The 20,415-nt window shown below is 38.4% G+C and overlaps 2 protein-coding genes across 4 annotated transcripts; both read right to left on the bottom strand.

The window, feature by feature from the left end:
• Window positions 1-840: 840 nt before the first annotated feature.
• On the bottom strand, window positions 841-5,012 carry LOC134080328 (uncharacterized). The gene is made up of 8 exons (XM_062536710.1): window positions 4,883-5,012; window positions 3,736-4,056; window positions 3,234-3,464; window positions 2,970-3,077; window positions 2,644-2,682; window positions 2,531-2,560; window positions 2,395-2,429; window positions 841-2,233 (listed from the first exon to the last, which is right to left on the bottom strand). Exons 1-8 carry the CDS (start codon window positions 4,947-4,949, stop codon window positions 1,982-1,984), a joined length of 1,083 nt encoding a protein of 360 aa, XP_062392694.1. The 5' UTR covers window positions 4,950-5,012; the 3' UTR covers window positions 841-1,981.
• Window positions 5,013-11,228: 6,216 nt separating this feature from the next.
• ift46 (intraflagellar transport 46 homolog (Chlamydomonas)) lies at window positions 11,229-18,704 on the bottom strand. Of its 3 annotated transcripts, none has more exons than XM_062536711.1 (12): window positions 18,592-18,704; window positions 17,980-18,076; window positions 17,810-17,889; window positions 17,545-17,690; window positions 17,101-17,175; window positions 16,885-16,978; window positions 16,654-16,782; window positions 16,415-16,533; window positions 16,263-16,329; window positions 12,556-12,616; window positions 12,373-12,458; window positions 11,229-11,496 (listed from the first exon to the last, which is right to left on the bottom strand). In XM_062536711.1, exons 1-12 carry the CDS (start codon window positions 18,613-18,615, stop codon window positions 11,404-11,406), a joined length of 1,071 nt encoding a protein of 356 aa, XP_062392695.1. In that variant the 5' UTR covers window positions 18,616-18,704; the 3' UTR covers window positions 11,229-11,403. The 3 variants fall into 3 exon arrangements, with proteins under 3 accessions (XP_062392695.1, XP_062392696.1, XP_062392697.1); XM_062536712.1 differs by having other exon boundaries at window positions 17,545-17,687; XM_062536713.1 differs by lacking the exon at window positions 18,592-18,704 and having other exon boundaries at window positions 17,810-17,902; window positions 17,980-18,034.
• Window positions 18,705-20,415: the final 1,711 nt, after the last annotated feature.

Here is a 20,415-nt window from a genome sequence, read left to right as displayed (position 1 = left end):
AAAACAAAGCATTTTCTGGCTTATGACCCAGATGGTAGGCTACCTAAGCCAACAACGTCCTCTCTTATAGACTTGGGCAGCACTCCAGGGCAGTCCGATGAATGAACACCATGAGTATAGCAAAGAAATACAGTTCTCATACATTTTGGTCTTTTGGATTGGTTATCATGAAATGCCATTGAATGCATCATGGCTCACTTTAAAGTGAACATAGAGAGAACATATGTGGAGTTATTTGGAGCACCACCAGAACCCCACATACTCAAATTAAAATATTCTTTTCTGTGCTCTTTGTGTCTGCATATAGGCACTCAGTTTTTTTTAATATGAACCTGACCACACAAACATCAGTTATAGCTACAGGGAAACAGTAACAGCCGACAAGGAAGCCATAGTTTCACACCTACCCTTTTTTTGTACTTGTACACGTTTTGCCACTCAACGTGACAGAGGCTCGAAAACCTCAGACACCGCTAGCTTATGAAATGAGAGAGCAATAAAATGATGAAGTCTCAAGCAATGGGAAAAGCACTTACAACATTGTGTTCACTTAGAAAGTAAATGTCTTGGAGGGAGGAGTTGTGAGAATTCAACTTTATTTCACTGCACCAGTCTAAATCGCTGTAAGCAGGATGCTAATCTTTGATTTATATATATATATAAATATATTTATATATATATACATTTTCGGTATATGAAAATTCATTTGCCTACACTCATGTTCACTTAAAAAAAAACAAAAAAAAAAACAAGCAAGACTTACACAACTGGCCTACTTTTTCCGGCCACAGAAAGTTCATCCATTAGTTGGTGTTAAAAGGTCAGCCACAGTTGAAACTGTCTGAAAATATTTCCTGTCTACTAACAAGTAGGCCTATTGCACAGCTGAGGTTGAAGGAGCACACATGAATAATCTTGTAAGATGCAAAGACAAATGTGGTGAAGATGCGGTGGGTACGCTCAAAGAGACCTATTCTGGTCAACACATGACTCCACTGGGGGCTGTGCAAACCCACTATAGGACCACTATAGGATTCGGCATATAGGCTTATTTACTGGGAAGCACACCTCACAGTCAAACGGACTGAACCATTATTTGCATACTTCCAAATAGCTCTACAGTACATTCACTACTTCGGTTTTGTGGTGAAAAAGAGTAATTGCTTCTACATTTGCCATCAGCAACTGCCATAGACATCAACAATCATGAAAGCATTGTCAAAGTCAAAATAAGGACAGAATAAAAGCATTCCTTTGAACCATTTATTAATAAATATTATTTACTATGTGTTTATGTCCATTCTCATTTGTTTGCCTCATTTGTCTCATCATCTTTGTAAACACCGTTTGTTTGCTAGGAGTGCAAGTCACCAGTCACCCACATCCACGGCTGAATTGCTCATGGCAGGCCGCTCACTGCTCCGGGTTAGTGCTTCACCTCACTGTGTGTTGTGTGTGTTTCACAAATTACAGATTGGAATAAATGCAGAGACCAAATTTCCCTCACGGGATCAAAAGAGTATATATACTTATACTATGAGTAACTCAGAATATGACTCTGCCACAATATGTTGCTCTTGATAACAGTATCACGATGCAGTGAATCTGCGATACATTGCAATGTGTTTACAGAAAATTATCTATGGTACATCACCATGTGTAAAGAGGAAAAATGCAAAGAAAGGCGATAAACAGGAATCGTGTGTATTTAAAATACAAATACAACAAAGTGCATAGAGTCCTTCATGTCTGCCATTTGCTCTCACGGCATTATGAGAAGTCATAAAGTAGTAACAATGATAAGTGAAATCTGCGTTGGAATCTGTTATGTAACATATTGGTTGATATATCAATACTCCTCATTGCACAAACATCACATTCAAGTGATTTTCAAAACCAAGGTCCACCATAAGGAAATATATTGTGCCACTCATACACGTACACAGACAATTTATTGTCTCATAGACCTATTGCTTTTCTGTCACATTGCCTTTTTAGATAATGTGTTTTGAAGTGTAAGTGTATGATACAGAGCCACAGATGTCTTTGCCTGCTCCTGAACCACAGGTGTCTCTGCCTGCTCCAGGGCTTGAAGTGTCTGTACCTGCTCCTGGACTTCCCCAATGGTGGAGTACGCAGCCTCTGTCTTCACCTCCTTTCCGTGGCCGGTGGGAAATCTTCCTGGTATGAAGTCTCTGTATACAGGCGGCAGGACTACCTCCGGCAGGTTTGACTGTGGATTATATATGTCTTGGTAATGATAAATAATAACAACTTGTGTAGATGCAGGTATGTAATTATTCATGTCTGCTACATATTTCAAGTATAATATTATAATTTGTTATTGTTTTATTATCACCATACCATTATTTCACCGTATTCAAAACTATTTACCTGCACATTGCTGGGTTCATCGTATAAACGATCCTCTATTTAATAAGAACAAGTAATTAGTGATATTATAAAAACACATTCACAACATTCTTCTTTTCGGGTATTATGATTAATTACGATGTTAGTACTACAGTACCTTGCATTCCTGTGTTTGGTCCACTGTTTCCTAGAAAATAATTTAGAATGATAAAAGAGTTTGTGGTAGGCTAACATATATTTTGACTACAACTAACAGGTTTTCATCATTACCTCTGTCTTCTTGAGTCCCTGATTCTTTTCTGCAGATACCTGAACATATATTGAGTAAAAAAAAAGAGAGAGCGAGAGATCCACAGTAGGCAACCTTAGTGACACAGACATTTCAGCCTTTTCCTGTTAGCCATGAGCATGGGTGTATAACTAAACCAATATTCCCCAATATACTATCTCCAATGTGCATAGTTTCCTGTGCTGTCAATGCTAAAAACACTGCATCCAGCACATTTTCCATATTTGGGCTGATGCACAAAGCAATAGCAACTAGCAAGAACGGCTTAAATTCAGTGTACTCTTGTAGATTAACTGTATTACATTACCTGCATGAAACTTCTTGATGCAGACAGCAGTGATGCACAAACCAAGTACACAAATAACAGCAGACAAAATCTTAATTTCCAGGCCTTCTCTACATATCCCATATTCACCTGTTTGGATAGTCATAATGATTCAATAACTATCCTTCTCACATTCACACATATAGAACATAAGTATGTTATTTTCTGAAAGCAACCTTTCAAGCCTTCTTGAAACAAGATGGATTTGCATACTGAGAAATAAAGCCAGAAGACTGTATGTCTTACCATTAACGTTGACATGAGCACTTGAACGTCCCCATTCACTTGCTGCCACACAAGTGTAGTTCCCACAGTCATTATGGGTTGCTTCATGAACTATGAGAGTCTGGTTCATGTTCTGCAGGCCCTGTCCATCTTTCAGCCAGCTGTATGACACGTTCCCTCCGCTGGCCTCACACATTATCATTAGAGTCGACTGAGTTGAGTTGATGCTTAAATTTGATATCAGTGGAGGATCTAGAATAGTGAACACCATCACTATTTCAGCTAATTAATACATTTTTTAAGTATAATGTAAATTGTGTATATTACGCAACGGCTATGTAGGCCTACAATTTAATGGTTAATTTAATGATTATTAAAAAGATAATGAAAGTCAGAATGATTATAGAGAGAAAGCGGGAGAAAGGTGCTTGAAGGGATGCAGCTTTATATTTTAAACAAAATGAAGACAGAATGAGTGCAAATATGACTTCAAAGCTGAGGGTGACACCTCAAGTGCACTTACATTTGATCCTCAGTGTGAAGAATATCTTCTTTATCGTACCATTTGTTAAGATGATTTCCTCTATGTACTTTCCTTCGTCTTGAGGGCCCACAGAGTTGAGGACAAGACTGTTGTTTTGACAGTGAAATTGTGCTTTCTTACAGAAGTCCCCCAACCATTTGCTGCTATTTGGTGGATCAAATCTTAGGCATAATGTTGAATCTAGTCCATTGACTCTCTTCCATTCCACACTAGCATTGCATACAATAGACTTCTCTTTAAAATTGAGTTCTATTGATCCATGTAACTTTGCAATGACTGTGTCCCCTGTTATCTCAGTATCTAAGGGAGAGAAAACATTGGAGGTAGTGAGAGCTCTAATTCAAGAAACTATTATTTAGAAACTACTCATGCTGACTTATACACATACACCAAAGACAACTTTACCAGTATTTTAAGAACACTTTTGAAATAGCTGTAAATTCACTTTGATAAAAGCCTGCCATTGATACCAAAACCATTGATAGAGGGTATATTGGTGCAATATTCTAGATGGTTCATTTTGTGCCACAGCTGTTAAATATTGAGACATTGAAAGTTGTTTTAACATTGACAGTTGTTTTGTTTCTAGATTTATATGATGCATACATGGGAATGTTTTAGTGTACATGTGTGTCTATGTACATCAAAATAAGTGACAGATAATTATGTTGTTGTTAATTACTAAGGAGCTCCCGACAATTGAAAAAAGTGCAAAATAATGTGTTGTACAAAACACATCTTTCAGCCATTTTAATGCTCAAATTAACATTTTATCTCAAAATTATTCCACTTCAACGCTTTATATCAACAATACTTTTTGTTATTGTACTGATGACAAAAAAACAAAATTTCTCTCAGATGTGCGCTCCAACACACATTTTGAAGTAACATCAGAATCGTCAATGACCAGTTGATATATGTTTTACCTTCAACAGATGTAGATTAAACAGACAAACAAAAAACATAAATAATGATATTTGAAGGTTTAATTTTTAAACCACATAAAACAAAGCACTTACCCTGATTATTAACTACCCACATACTAACTGTTGCTTATACTTATCACTGCATTCCACATGTAATTGTCTTCAACTGACTTAAAACCCAAATGTAGAATGAAACTTACCATGACATGAGCATAGGCAGAATAAGGCATGTAAAAACAGAAAACCATGACTACTAAACATGTTCATTTTACATCCAAGATCATGTTTCTGCTTGGGGAGGAGATCGCTGCATGACTGGCTACCCGTCAAAAGCTTGTTAAACACAGGAAGAGATACTGTGTAGGCGGTAGAATGTGTCATCTCTGAGTGAATGAAAAAAACTGCTGGAAAAAGTGCTGTATATCATGCTCAGTAGCACTTGTGCTACATGCCAGTCTGGGGGAGCTTTGTCTACTCTGCAGTTTGACCTGAATTTAGAGGAAGGGATCCATACTGGGGCAGGATAATTACCACAATATATAAATAAAAAGATATTCTGAAACTCATGTAGCCAGTACATTTTTCAAAGATTCATCTTTTCACTCAAATAGCCTTATGGATATGATTGTCAGTGCTCAGCTTATAACAGCAAATATTAAAGAGTGTGTAAGACTTGACCAGTTACATTTCTGTGTCCCAATGCTGTGGCTCCACTATCATAAGACCACAATATTCTAATTTGAGCTGAAACTTCACCCATGGCTGCTGTAGCATTTTCAAATCCTTGTGAAAGCTGAGAAACCTAGAAACCTAGATTTTATTCAGGCAATTGAAACGTGTTCTAGTACAGCTTGCATGTGGAATATTATAGTGATGTAGCAGCAATTCCTTTGCATTTTGAATGCAGATCTCTACGTCAGGAGACAATGGTATCACCAGCCAGCACTAACTCGGACATAAATGTTATTACAAGGAGTGTTTATTAAGAAAGCACATAGTGGGTGTCTGTTTGACAGCACATTTTGCCGACGGTGCGCACATAGTGGTGACTGGTGAGAGCAAAGTCAGGCACACAAAGTGAGCAGGGCCAGGCCGAATAAATAAAAGATAGATAGATCAAATCAGAAATTACAGACTAGCTGGGTGGACTGGTATCCACAAAATCTTCTACACCTAAAACAGCTGTCTCCTGATAGTGAGTCTCCTGACAGTGTGAGCTCACAATGGCAGATGGGCCTGTGACAGGTGTCTCAGCTGTAATTATACACAAGTCAACCAGAACAACCAGCAGGGGTAGCCAAAACACACACTGTATATAAATTGCTGCTATAGATATCATAACAAACAATATCATTGTGAATACATCTGGCATTGAGTGAGTAAAGGAGCAAAAACTGACTTGGTAAGAAATACTTTAGTCTGGGTGCAATTGTTTTGGTTTGAATGTTGTTTACATGATCACATAAGATACAAAATGATTAACAACTTAACAAGAGCATGGATGCAGGAGAGGAAGTGGCAGAGAGAGAGAGAGAGAGGCAGCGCGTAATTCGCAGAGAGAATGACGTGATCTGTACATCTGCTTTTTTAAATTGGTATTTTATAATTCCATGGTATTCTGCAACTTCCATATACAGTAAGCAATGACTCAAAAGAGGAGTAAGTCAGCTTTTTCTGGCAATTCTCTGTAATCTCTGTAAAGTCTCTTCACTTAACTGAGATCTCACCTCTGCGCTCCCTTTATCTATCAGATATTTAACCATTTTGAGCATTTTTTTTAATATTGTGGGAACGTATGTCCTTTTTAGTGACAAATGAAAACATCTTCATGGAGTTTGGTCTGTGGGATGATTAGTTTTCTGCCCTGCATACCAGTCACCCCGTGTCATTAAAATGGAACAAAGTGCTTGTGGTGTTACTGCATGGGACATGGTGCAGTGTATTTTCTGTTCTGGAGGAACTCATTTCTGTTGGAGTTGGAGACATGATCTCTTTGCATTTGCATTTTAAATAGACCTCTTTTCGGATGAGATATCTGCTGGTCTGATACAGTTGACTTTTGATTACATGTCAGAGAGTGTAGAGTAGAGGTGTCATCAACACAGAAATGCGTAATTCTGCTTGGGTTGGATTTGTATGTACACATTCTTGATTGGAGATGATAATCACATTTTGCTTAAGTCTGCCTGTGTGAAATGTATTCAACACTAACACACAGCTTTAATCTAGGAGGTTTTATGTTCAAAAACCATCACTACATCTTGGATCACAATCATTATGTTTGGTCAACATGCCGGACATCACAGGGACCGGCTGGCAAAGAGCAAAGGGTGCTGTGGGTCAGGAGAGGACAGCTGGTTGGAGTATTACTCTGGACACACGTTGGGCTTGATCAAGTCACCCGGGTGAGGGTCGTTGATTTTTGTGATCCCACAAAATTCTCATGTTACACTACAAGATGATGTATGATTGATAAAAGTAGATATTTGATTTATAGTCTTGGTTACTGGTTGCAATTCCCTTTTCTATTATTATGCTCTATGTTGCAAGGCAGAAACCTTTATTTATACTTGCATTCATAACTGCACATGAGTGCCATAGAGTAATGGATATCACAATGATGTCGTTCCACAAAATAATATTTAATCAAACAGATGTGACACATATAGGCCTAGAGAAACCTGGCGATGTCTAGCCTGACCAGACAGATTGCTGCCACTATGGGCGTCTAGATTTCTAGGCTAGACGACGTCACCATGTGAAACTGAATCAAACATCGGTTAACCAAGAAAAGAAAGACAGACAACATGGTTTCATGAGAACTTTTGTGGCATGTGCTTCTCAGGTGCATTAGTAGATGCGGTGGCAATGCTCAGAGACTTACTGTGGGCAACAACACAACCTCAGAGCTCCACAGTGGGGCCTAGTTGTCTATGTGGGTTCCACTGTGGGCCATTATTTACAGCTCTGTCTGCCACAATCACCAGCAAAACTGCAGAACTCATATTAGAGCTGAGCAATGGCATCCTTTTGCCCATTTTCCATTTTGTGTTATATCTTACACATTTTACAGATTACAATAACATTTATTATGATCTTAACCCTAATGATTAAAAAAAAAAAAAGTACAGTGAGTCAAACGAAATAGATAAGGGTCTACTCATTTGTTATTTAGCAGAGGCGATTTGGGATTTTTTTGATCATCATGGATGTACCTGATGGATGTACCTTATGTAACCTCTGCTTTCTAATACATCACATTCCATCAAGATGGTGGCCATTCAGTAGATTTACTCACTAACATTGTTGTGGAAACTAAATGCTCACTTCCCTCATCACTGCATTACTTGAAATAGTTACTTTTCTAGTAAACTAGTAAGCATTAAATAAAACAATAAAATATTGAGACCATTCAACAAAGCACACTGGGTAATAACAAATTCAACACATGAACTGGTTGCTATGGACGCGTTAATAGGCTTCCTCAGCCATTGTATATTTTAGCATAGGTATGGCTGAAGCTGAACATTATCCAAAACGACATTTCTCAGACCAGTGTAACTTTGTGAGCTTGCATGCTACAGCTCGTTCACAATAGGCCTACCTGTGATCGTGGGTGTAGGGTCAGGTGTCGTACATGGGGAAGGCTTGGAATTTTAGGGGCAAGGCCACTTGGCCTCCAGTTGGGCATATTTTATGGGGGGCACAAACTCAACTATAGGCCTACAGTAGGCTACATCAAAGTTGTATTTAGCCTCACGGCAGTAGACTAGATATCACTGTATGAAACATTACAAAAACATGAAACATGACATATTCCATGGAACTGTAAATTATCTGATTTTATTTATTGACATTTATTTGTCGTTAAATGTTTTCATGATTTCATTTGATCTGTGAAATCATGCATTGAACAATTTAAGCACAGCTTAGCTTTAAGAAACTTAACTTTAAGAAACAGCTCAGCTTGAGAACTTTTGCCCTGAATGCATGACACGTTATCAGTCTCTATAGATAATCACCGTTTATGTTTCATGTTCCAAATATAACAGTATGCTACATGTTCAAAGCATTATTGTCATATTGATTCATTCACATTTTTAGCTGACACTGATTTAGTGACATCTATTAACATGGAGTATAAACATTTCTTTATTCAGAATGTATGGAATTATTTTAATACTATCTTACATCTAATGACAAGTTACTGTTTTCATTGTACTGATTATAAATCCACACTTCTCTCAGATGTTCACTCCACACACATTATCTCAGTATATACAGTACATCTCTAAAAATTGCCAGTGACAAGTTAGCATGCAGGAAACGGATGTTCAACGAATGTAGATTTAACAAAAAACAGAAATAATATTTCAAGACAGTTCCATTTTTAGGCCTCATGAAACAAAGTGCTTGTCCTGAAACTACCCACAGACTGATTGTTGCTGAACTCAGCCACATCTGATCGCTGAATTCCATTTCACCATGTTACTGTCTTTCACTGTCTTAAATCTCAAATGTAGAACGAATAAATCAGAAAAACAGAAACCCATGACTACCAAAATGTTTTCTTTTAGATCCAAAATATTTTTTCGCTGCATCAAGCTGCCTGTCACTATCTTGTTAAACACAAGAAATATGTAGGCATCAGAATGTGTCATTCTCTGAAAGTGAATGAAAGTTAAGGGTCAGGTTGTTTATTCAGGTCTGGAGGACCTTTGTCTACAATCGTGTCCTGTCTTGGAGTTTCACAGGAATGTAGAAAAAGGGATACTGCAGAAGAATAATTACCTAGCCTGGGAACATCCAGACCTTCACAACTTGTAGACAATCAAGATTCAAGATTCAAGACACAGCAAAATTCTACTGGCCTTCATTATATTCTTACTGTTCCATTTTTATTCTTTTGTGTTTTATTTGTTTGTTTGAGAGCAAAGATTAACCAGAATCAAATTCCTTGTTTGCTTACACAAACCTGGCCAATAAAGCTGATTCTGATTCTGATTACAGTTTTTCTCGAATGCTAAAACACAAAAGCCAATCCTCTAAACCAAATGACCAGTTGTCTAAACACATTTACTAAATCTAGCCACAATTTTTCAATACCATAAACACATTTCACATGAAGACACAATTCACAAAACACAATCCCCCGTTCTCATAAATCTAAGCACATTTTTCCTTGCTAAAACACATGTTGCAAAACATATTCTCAAATGAAAGCTCATGTGATGCAAAATGCTTGCCACAGTCAGCAATAACTGAACACAATGAACACACCTGGCGTCATTCATTACACACAAAGACTCAAAAATGAAGACACTTGTTGCTAATGCGCACAGTGACTGTGGTGTGTGTGTGTGTGTGTGTGTGTGTGTGTGTGTGTGTGTGTGTGTGTGTGGTGTGAATGAAGAAAATACTGTAAAAGAACTTCACACCCTGATCACATTTTCAAGTACTGAGTACTGTTGTGTGCAATAGATTCTGTTTTTTGCATTGAGTTGTGTTAGTGTACTTGGAGAATTACTCTTCATATGAAACTCACAACTCTAAATGAAGAGCTCTTTTCCAAAACGCTATAAATCCATTTTATAGACATTACTGTACTGTAACAAATCATGTTACTGTATTTACAGTAATTGTATGTTTCAGGTAATAAAAATGCAGTTGTTTTGTTTTTATTGAGTAAAGATAAATTACTGTAACTAAACATAACCCAATACAGTTTCACTGAGATTACTTGAAAAACAACATTTAAAAAATATATTTATGAACATTCATTAGTAAAATGGTGGATATAACATTTTTGAAAAGAACTCTTCAAATGCCTAATCCTCTGCAGAGATCTAAGAAGATCCGTTACTCTAAAGTTTTTAAAAATATGCATTGGCAGTTATGAAACAAAGAACCTTCTCACAAATTGAGCATTGTGCTTTCAATTGTTTTGCTGTAGTGTGTAATTATGTGTATAGTGTTTACATTTTTGAAAGCTTTGAGCTGCTCTTTTGGTGTGAAAGTTTGAGTTTTGAAGTGAGAAGGTGTGGTTGTGCTTATGTAGCTTTAGAAAAGGGTATTGTATAGACATTGGGGAACATGGAGGAAACGTTTGTGAAATGTGTTTTAGCATTTGAGAAAAACTGTAAGGTACGATTCAAACCAGTAAAGAGCTTTCCCAGAAATTCCCAGTTCAGAGGAGAATGTCATGGTTAACATGGTTAACTTTCTCCAAAACCAAGAAAGGAAGAAGGGAGACAGGTCTGAAGTTCTTCATATCAGTTGGATTAAGTGAACTTTAGCAAAGGTGTAACTCTTGTCTGTTTAAAAGGAGAAGGGAACTATTCCAGAATTGAGTGAAGTATTAAACACATGTTTAATACAAGGCTGTTGTTCTTGCAGGGGAATTGTGTTTTGTGGTTCAAAGACGACAAATATAAGGTATATACAAGGTCAAAATGATTAATTGAACATTCATCATGACCATTACTGCATTCCAAGTATCCTTCGCTTACAACCACATCATAGAAAAACAACACCACATATAATATATACAATATAATGGTTTACTTAGCTACCTTGTATCATATCATCTTTATACACACTTTAAATGTAAGACAAGGTAAAAACAGAAATGTAAACAGATAGCTTGAACTGTACAGATAATGCTCTTTTTACACAGGAAATGGGGCCTGATGGACTATTCCTTCCTGTCCCCTTTTTGACCTCAATCAAGAGTTAGTGTGTCTGCTTCTGTGGGGCCTGTGTGGGGAGCAGGTGGGGTGTCAGTCTTCTGTCCCTCAGCCAAGGCCTTGAAGTGCTGCAACAAGCAAGCAAGACACACAAAGATTTCAAACTGGATTTACTGTATATTGATAACATGATGAAAATGATTAATTATGAAATGTTTCATTATGGAAAATGAATCATTCAAATTCATGTGAAATGTAGTTTGGCACATTTCTTTATGAATCTTAAAAAAACACCAGTTTGAAGAAGTGAAACTGACTAAAAATGCCTTGGCTACTTCTTATTTCCCTCGCTTTATTCATAGAGTAAGTATTCACTGCATGATGCAACACCTCTACAGCCACATTGCACATGTTTGAGGGGATCTTTTGGAGGAGTTAAACCGCACTCGAGATAAAGAAGGTGCCAGACAAACAAAAACTGAGAATCCTCAAAAAAAACTGTCTGCACACATCAGTCCTTTATGCAAGTTTTTTTTATAGCCAGCCTAGCTTTCGGTCCATCCCGGATGGTCGTTTGACCGTAAGCTAGGCTGGCTATTAAACTTGCATATAGGACTGAAGTGTGCAAGTTCACACTTTTTTGAAGATTCACATGTAAAAGGGGGGGGAAAAGAATCACACAACCATATCTATTCAACATCAAGTTGGAACTACTTGTAGCTAGGCCTACTAGTGCATTTTCTCCACTTTGAGCTGGTTTCTAGTGTTACACAAAATGTTCAACATCATTGTGAATTCAGACATACTGCAGGCCTATCTGACCAATGTGGTGCCTTCCTATAATTGTATTCCTGAGTGTAGCTGACAAAACACATTGTGCATCTGATGGAGATTGGAGACTTGTATCTGTCTGAGTAGGATGCAGAAGTAGGAAGCAGAAATGTGTACAGTATGTTGGGTTGGACAACACAGAAATAATGTATGTAGCACAGTAGTCTTATTACCTGTGAGTTCCTAAATTCAGAGTAAAGCGTGAACAATACATGGAGAGACTGGATTCTGCTTTTGTAGACAGGAATGTCCAGAACACCTGTGAATAGTAGGAATTTAGATAAATACAAATGTATTAAAACTTATCTGCAAAGTCAATACTATTAAAGATAATGGCAATGGTAAAGGACACTAACCACAAATGATGTCAATATAGTCAGCCAAATCGCAGTTAATATCTGCTGTTGGCAGGTTCACCTGTGAAAATAAAGTTCAAATTATGAATGAAGAGTAGATTTGAATTTTAAACAACACAAGGCCAGTATATTTTTTCCATCTATGGAGCCAACAACAGCCAACAACAAATAAAAAGAGTTTTGGCCTTATAAGGGGGCTAATACTGACATAATAGCCGGCTTCAGACCATCGGGCCAGCTTGGGCCAGGCTAACTTCGGGCCAAACTGGTGCTAATAGCCCGGGTCCACAAGCCTCACCTTTGCGTTCAGACTGTCAGGCCATTAGCCTCTCCGCATTACACCTCGACACGCCCTCGCTTGTGAAAACGTCACCATTACCACACCTTTTCAAGCAGGATAAGCAGAAAGTCGCGTAGGCGAAGTCAGTCACCATTTATTGTCCGTTTGTATGTCACTTAGGCTAATATTCATTTCTATACAAACCAAGACGGTAGATTCTTAAAGAAACGCATGGCACAGACGTGTATCTAAATGAGTTATGTAACATAAATGACATTTTACCTGACTCGAAGAGCAGTAAACATTTGTAAGGCTGTGTGTACAATCCATAGACAGTAAAATCCGCATGGAGCTCCAGTGGAATTTTAGTTTCACGACGATGCCACGAGTTCACAGCCGAGTAGGCTAAAGAAAATATTTTGAAGCCAGTAGTAGACGCTCCTGCTAAGAACCAAACGGGACTTTGTTAAAATCCACAACTCTATGGCTACTGGAAAATGTAAGGTTCATTTATTAAATGTTATTTTGAAGCATTAACAAACAGAGTTATTTTAGAATTTCCGAACGAAAGGGGCTGGAGTGCGTGAGTGAAAATGTCAGGTTGTCCCGGCAACGCGATTTCCTGTTCTAAACAAACGACCTGCATTTTCTATTGCCTCACCATGTTTCTTTCGAAATGAAAATAAATGAATTTTAAGCGGTGAAAATCACTACCATGTCCAGGCGTTTATGTATTCTTCTAGTGTACTAAAAGGAGAAGTTCGCGCTAGCATGAAAAACAAAGTTTATAATGTAACGTCAAGCTGGGCTAATCTAGGCTACTATTTAAGGATCTTTGGTATCAATAGCAGAAAACACACTGGCAGGAATAGCCTAAATTAGCAGGACGCTATGTTAGTTAGTTATATTAGTTCACTTTTTACTGTGCTACATGGTGATCTCTGGACGGAGTTAGCCTACTGACAGGCAAATATCTATGTGGATGTAATGTTATGTCTAAATTCCATGTTCAAATGTTTGTGGACTCCACACACAGCAACGGGTTGACTCCGCCTTCACCTTGACGCCGCCTCTGGCCCGACTGTAGCCCCGACTGGCCCAACGATTTTGTTGGGCCAAAAATCAGGGGCTAGTAGCCCCGATTTGGCCCGCAGTTAGCACCCGCCAAGAGGTGTGAAACCAATTAGCCCTGGCACGGCCTGGCTAGCACGGCTTTGGCCCGACGGTCTGAAAGGGGCTAATAACATACTAGAGTTTCAAGAGAATGGGAATGTGGTCTTACATGATCACAGTAACCAGGGGTTAAATTGGGATTGGTTATATGGGGGGGCTCTGCCCCGTACCCGCCTCCGGCCTGCCCAAATATACTTTTTGTAAAATACCCTCTAATTTGATAACCATACCATATTGCCCCCCATACCATATTGTTATTGTTTATTGTGTTGAAGAAAATTATGTGGGGGTCTGGGGGTCCTCCCCCAGAATTTTTTTACTATCATACATGTTATTTGCTACATTCTGGTGCATTTTAATAGGTTGTTAGCTGACTTTACAGAGGTAGGTTGAGCCATAACATTTTAGATCTTGTCACAATGTTAAGGGGAAAAATCAGCATGTGGAGAAATGTTCAATGTGTGGTGTAAATATTGATCCCTCCACACACACATAATTACTAGTAGCTAAAAATGTTTAGTCATTTGTGTACTGATTTCAAGACTATTACACTTAGTCATATCTTTAATGTGGTGTATAGGTCTAATTGATTGCACATTAGTGGTGTGTGCAATTGAGTGCCTGTCGCTTTAAGAAATACGTGAGGGTGATTAGCCTTCAGTCTCACGGTTTTACGCGAGTGAAACAAAGTTGCATAGTGCATGACAAGGATATTTGGATGCAATTCTTTATGCTTTCTGTGTCATTAGATAAAATACATAAACACTAACAAGTCGAAGAAAATCGTTCTGGGATCATATAAGTGATGAGTGTTTTGCAGTGTTCCTTTATGATTTTAGTGAGCACTATGACTTTAGTTAGCAAGCTCTTTCCAGGTAGCCTACAACTTGCGTAGAACACGCATAGAGAACACGGTGGGCAGCACAGACAACTCACCGAGGAGCAAGTATCAAATCAGTCGCGTGCGTAGTACAAGTGTTCTAGAATCTCTGATCGCGAATGCCCTACTGAGCTTTGAGAGGTCGTCTTGCTATCATAGATCCTTCAATGTTGCTATCAGGAAAACTAGACGGTCTGTTGTTAAAAATAGATTGTTTAATCAGAACTGAAACGCGTGAAAAAGGTTCGTTGCTTATGAGGTGTGAGTGTCATCATAGCCTACCGCCTGAGCTTATGTGCCGGGGCTCAGCCCCGGAGAGCCCCGGCCCAATTTAATCACTGACAGTAACCTTACAATTTGACCTGACAGTAACAATTGGCCATATGTTAGTCTGCTGATTGGTCTCCTGAATTATCTTCTGGTTGGTCTGCCTGTCTGCTTACCCTCCAACTCATGGCTAACATACATGGTTGTTAAAATACTTAGGCAGTAAACTCATACTCATAGATGAAGGGGGAGTTTTGTCTGTGGAGGTACATATGTGCTATGCTACCATACGAGGGATTTTTTTGTTTGTTCATCCTTGTGGGTATCTCGTTTACTGCCTATGGGTTGAACTAATCGTAAGAGCTGTCTATTGCTGCGTTGACTGTACGGTTTTCATGTTTCAAGTATCAGAATTATGAGTTTTAAAGCTTTGTAAGTCTCTAGGTTTTCTGTGCTTTCACATGGGAATTGACTCCTGCATAGAGGTTGTTTGTAGGAACACAGGAAGGTGGGACTTGACAGAAAGGGTCAACTGAACATTTGTACCAAATATAAAGCACATGCCTTAAAGGGACACTTCACCGATTAGCATTAAGCTTTGTATCTTTAGAAAACCAGTCATGTTTTTGAATGGTCGTGCATCATTCCCTCAGTTTGCCTTGAGATGAGAGAAATACGGATTTCAATGAAACCCATGAATAGGACTTCCTGCTTTCAATGATGTAAAATGATGATTTTTACATCATTGAAAGCAGAAAGTCCAACATTGAAATCCGTATTTCTCTCATCTCAAGGCAAACTGAGGGAATGATGCACGACCATTCTAAAACATGACTGGTTTTCTAAAGATACAAAGCTTAATGCTAATCGGTGAAGTGTCCCTTTAAGAGATCACATTCACGAAATCAGGATGGGCAGACGCAGACAACCCGAAAACATAATGTGTCCAACCAATTTGGAAGCAGCCCTTTTGTCAGTGTCATTTGTGCTTTTGATGGGGTTCTTACATTGTTTTTCACCTCTTTTAATAAACAACCAACAAACACAAATTACAATACCATGCAATTAGTAATAGCTACTGAAAGCCAATCAAAACTTTAAACAAACCTTTCCCAAAAGCTCTTCAAATTCTGGTGGCCATTCCTGCATCAACGTGTCAATATCTGGCATCGGCCTATGAAAAGTTCATGCATGAACAGGGTTAAGCCAACTGACTTTTTACATCTGCTCAAAGACAATAGAATCACAATGCTACTAACCTGGTATAGTGCACGGTAGCAGGAGGTTTGGAGCGGTGAAGCTCACTTATGCTTTCTATCCAATTCTCAATAGCCTTAGGGTTCTTCTCTGGGTTTTCTATACTTTTCACCTTCAGTTCCTGAGAAAACATACAGCACCATGCATACAGAGGACTATTTATGTGTTTACAATATAAACCTACGGTGTCTGTGTGTGTGTGTGTGTGTGTGTGTCTATTTCACACAGTGCCTCATCTTACAGTGATATTGTGTTGTTTGCTATTTTCAGAGAGCCACAAGGACAGCACTGTGGGATCAGACTGCTTGGTGCATGGCTCATCCAGAACAAGCAAACCCAGATTATCTGGCTTCCCATCTGGGCGAGGAACCTAAAGAACATACAAGAAGGCACATTACAGTTAGAAACAACTCTAGGCCTCAGCAGCCTAACAACAATAAAGACGTGTGTAAGTAAACAAGTTCTGACTCACTTTAAGGAATGCATCGATGTCCCCCACTGCTGGGATGAAGTCAGGGATGAAAGGTTTAAGCTTATGGTCCAGCTCAACAGTCTGTGGCGTGTACCTACAACAGAGTCAAGATCATACAACATACTGAATCACACCATGTAGTATGTGATTATGTTAGTATAAATAGCATGACTTGTGGTTTTCGGTGTGTGGTGGTTGGATGTGGTCCTCACTTACCGTGTGATGTACTGAAAAAGTTCTTTAATCTCTGCTGTGACAGGCAAATGGTCAAAGTCTGATGGATCATATGCCCTGTTAATGCATATGCAAATCACAACACACTTACAATCAAAGATTCTAGAGCGGAGCGTAGCGCTCTATGATCTTTGCTTACAATACCATATAAATTAGACTATTGTACAGATTGCATATTTTCATGCCGGCACATTATGATGATTATCTAAACATGTACAGAAAACTTGCATGCAGTACTTGTCAATCTTTTTAAAGAATGTCTGAACAGTCCTGCTTGCCTTTCTTCTCCTCCCTACCAACATGTAGTAGTGTATCAGAATAAGACATTGGAACAGCATGCATGTCTTCTCTTATACCAGAGTGGGGGAAACCCTCAAATTCCAAACATTCTGGATCTAGTGCCAAAACTTGACATCAATAACACACCCCTCTGGAGCAGACCCTTGCTCTCCTTCCTCATCATCTGATTCAGAGTCATCTGAATCATCTTCATCATCATCCTCCTCCTCCTCTTCCTCTTCTTCATTCTCACTCAGACCATGCTGACCTCCTTGAACACTCTTCTTTTTCTGCTGAGAGATGCAAGCAAGTAACAAACACTATTGTAATGACAAATTATTTGCTTTTCAACACAATATTAAACCAGCGTTTAATACCAATTTCACTGCTTTGTATATGGGATTCCTCTTACCTTTCCATCCTCCTCAAATTCATCACTGCTGTTGGTAGCCATAACGTTACGCTTTTTGATTCTAGTTGCTGATCTGGATGCTACAATAAATGGCTTAATATTAGTTTAAGATAATACAACCAGTTGTGTGTAACATAGCCCAGGCGTATGTGTCAAGTCCTAACATTTACCTGTCTGACGCGGTGTTGGAGTGTAAACACTTGCTATTTCCTCCGAATCGTTCACGTCCAAGCTTTCGTCGTACGGCTGGTTACTGATCAGTTTAATCTGAGCACATACACATTGAGATTAGCGAGTAAAATTAACGTTACATAAAAACAACAACTGCTTAGGTTACCATTGATGTTAGCTAACTTGAACGTAACATTGCCTGTTAAATTACCCAACAACATCCTGCTAAATTAGAACGCTAATATTGGCTGCCAATTTGAGATTAGCTATTGTTCCAGATAGCTACACTAGTTCACGGGTTTAACCCATAGAGAGTAAAAGGTTTAACCATTCTAACAAAGGTTACACGATTGCACTAACGCTTAACGTGACCTAATATAAGTTCTTTTGGAGTATCAGACCCTATTATCCAAGTTAAACAGCAAATTAGTGTTAGCATTGCAAGCCAGAGTTAGCTAACGAGCCTCTGGATATATTATATAAAAATAAACTGTTTGCATTAAACTCAATTCCATCAATAAACGTGACAACTTCTCAAACTGTGCATCAAAAGCAATCGATCCTCGACTATTCTTGATTTCCTGTTTTGTTAACTGGACGATAAAACTTGCCTTCGACCGCTCTGTTTTCTCCATGAAGCAAACCAGCCTGTTGCGTTTACCGTCACCCAGGAGACCAGAAGGGACATGTGACTAGATTGGCCAGATACAGGTAGGGTCCAGGCGCAGCATCTTGGTGTCTAAATGGTTTTATTTATTGGGAGAGATAACATATTCATGTTGGCAAGATAGGCCTCCAATCAGTGACTGTAAAAAGCAGTACATTGAATTAACAGTTGGTAGTATTTGCATTAGCCTAATACATTTTTCCATATTCCACAATTAGAAAGATTTGCAAATGGTTTGTTGAAGAAAATAGCATGCAAATCATTATTATAAAAAGTTTTGGCCCAAAGTAGGCTACTATAAAATGTAAAATAAAATATCAAATAGGCCTACCCTAATTTAAAGTGTATCAAAAATAACATGACAAAATACTGTAGCCACGCTGTGTATCAAATAAAATGTTATTGTAGGTGTATCCAGCTTCAACAATAAAAGTCCTACTGTCTATTGGTGGTTCTAGCTGTGCACTTACCTGGCTCAGGAGTTGAGCAAATTAGTCAGCTGGTTTTGTGAATGGTCGGAGCAAATACTGTATGTGGCAAGACTTTTTCCAAAGTCAGACTTGTACACCTCTGCTACAAACACTCTTTAAAGGAAACATGAAAGAACTTTGTAAACCTTCCATGTCTAATTAATATTCCTCCATCAGTGAGTCTGTTGTTGAAATGGACAATGTTTTAGACTAGAGCAACATCTTTTCTATGCCTATGCCATCAGCTATGCTGATCTGCCTGTTATATTCCATCTCCTAAATACAGTATCAGATACATCCAAGTCACAACTGAACTTGTCAAGTGGTACAAAGTGGAAACAGGTCTCTGACTTTAATCAACAACATTGTCAATGCATGCTCAGATGGTCTGATAAAATGCACTGTGTAACGTTGTTGATCAGGAAGGATCATGACCCTTAGTTGGCTTTTAACTTACTGGGAAATGTGTTAACGCTAAATGGTGACATATTGAAGCCAAGGGTCATACATAATCATTTTTCATCATGCTGCTTTTAGGTAACATACATGGGGCAGCTTTTTGAGTTATGTTGTAAGGCAACCACACAATCAGCTTCATGTGTTCCAAGAAACTAATGATTAAAGTTCTCAAAAAACTTGAGGTTGATGTGAGAGGAAATGTAATGACTACGCATGACTCATTTTGCACTGGATCATCTTCTTGAATGTCAGTGTGAAGTCTGCGGCTACATTCATTAGTTAGTTGTAGTTTGCCACAAAATACGAAGCTGTTTTAATAACTCCAATAAAATATGAATTGTAACATACTATTTTTGTATACAACAATTGGGTTCTATGAAGCTGTTTCTTTGTTTCTGATTGGCCGAGAGACGTTCCATGTGTTGAAATATCCCACGATAATCCACTCGTTTTTCACATTTAAATATTAAAATCGAATGTATTATAAATACCGCCCGTCCCTTCCTGCAATTACAGTGTTTTTCCTACTAGCATTTTCATCTTATTTTGTTCGTTTATTTGTTAATTTAACTTTTCCTGCATGACTGATTCAAAGTAGCACTAGGCTACCAACCAGCATTATGTGAGCTCTGCTCTAAATTAAAATTGTCTTCAGTTTCAGTTTGTTCCTTTCTCAGAAACGATATATAAACATTTGTAGGGGCCTCCACATTCCCACAAAAAACATCAGACAAAACAAAACAGTAGGAAGGTGGCCTATAGGCCTTAAGCGCACAACACAGCCATGCTTTAAAGCAACACTAAAGCACTTTTCCTCTGTCACACGAACGCTATTTGTT

The sequence above is a fragment of the Sardina pilchardus genome, chromosome 5, assembly GCF_963854185.1.
Source record: "Sardina pilchardus chromosome 5, fSarPil1.1, whole genome shotgun sequence".
Lineage (NCBI taxonomy): Eukaryota > Metazoa > Chordata > Actinopteri > Clupeiformes > Clupeidae > Sardina > Sardina pilchardus.
Note: the sequence above shows the minus strand (reverse complement) of the source record. Positions and strands in the feature narration are given on the sequence as shown.

Bases quoted from the DNA above. Each gene is read 5' to 3' on its own strand.
- ift46 (XM_062536711.1), bottom strand. From the start codon at position 18,615: ATGGAGAAAACAGAGCGGTCGAAG. The intron at 16,783-16,884 runs GTGAGTCAGAAC...TATGTTCTTTAG, and splicing joins ACATCGATGCATTCCTTAAA to GTTCCTCGCCCAGATGGGAA. The intron at 12,617-16,262 runs GTTTGTTTAAAG...TTATTTTCACAG, and splicing joins TTGAAGAGCTTTTGGGAAAG to GTGAACCTGCCAACAGCAGA.
- LOC134080328 (XM_062536710.1), bottom strand. From the start codon at position 4,949: ATGAACATGTTTAGTAGTCATGGTTTTCTGTTTTTACATGCCTTATTC. The intron at 3,078-3,233 runs GTAAGACATACA...CTATCCAAACAG, and splicing joins TGCTCATGTCAACGTTAATG to GTGAATATGGGATATGTAGA. The intron at 2,234-2,394 runs GTAAATAGTTTT...TATAATCCACAG, and splicing joins ATGAACCCAGCAATGTGCAG to TCAAACCTGCCGGAGGTAGT.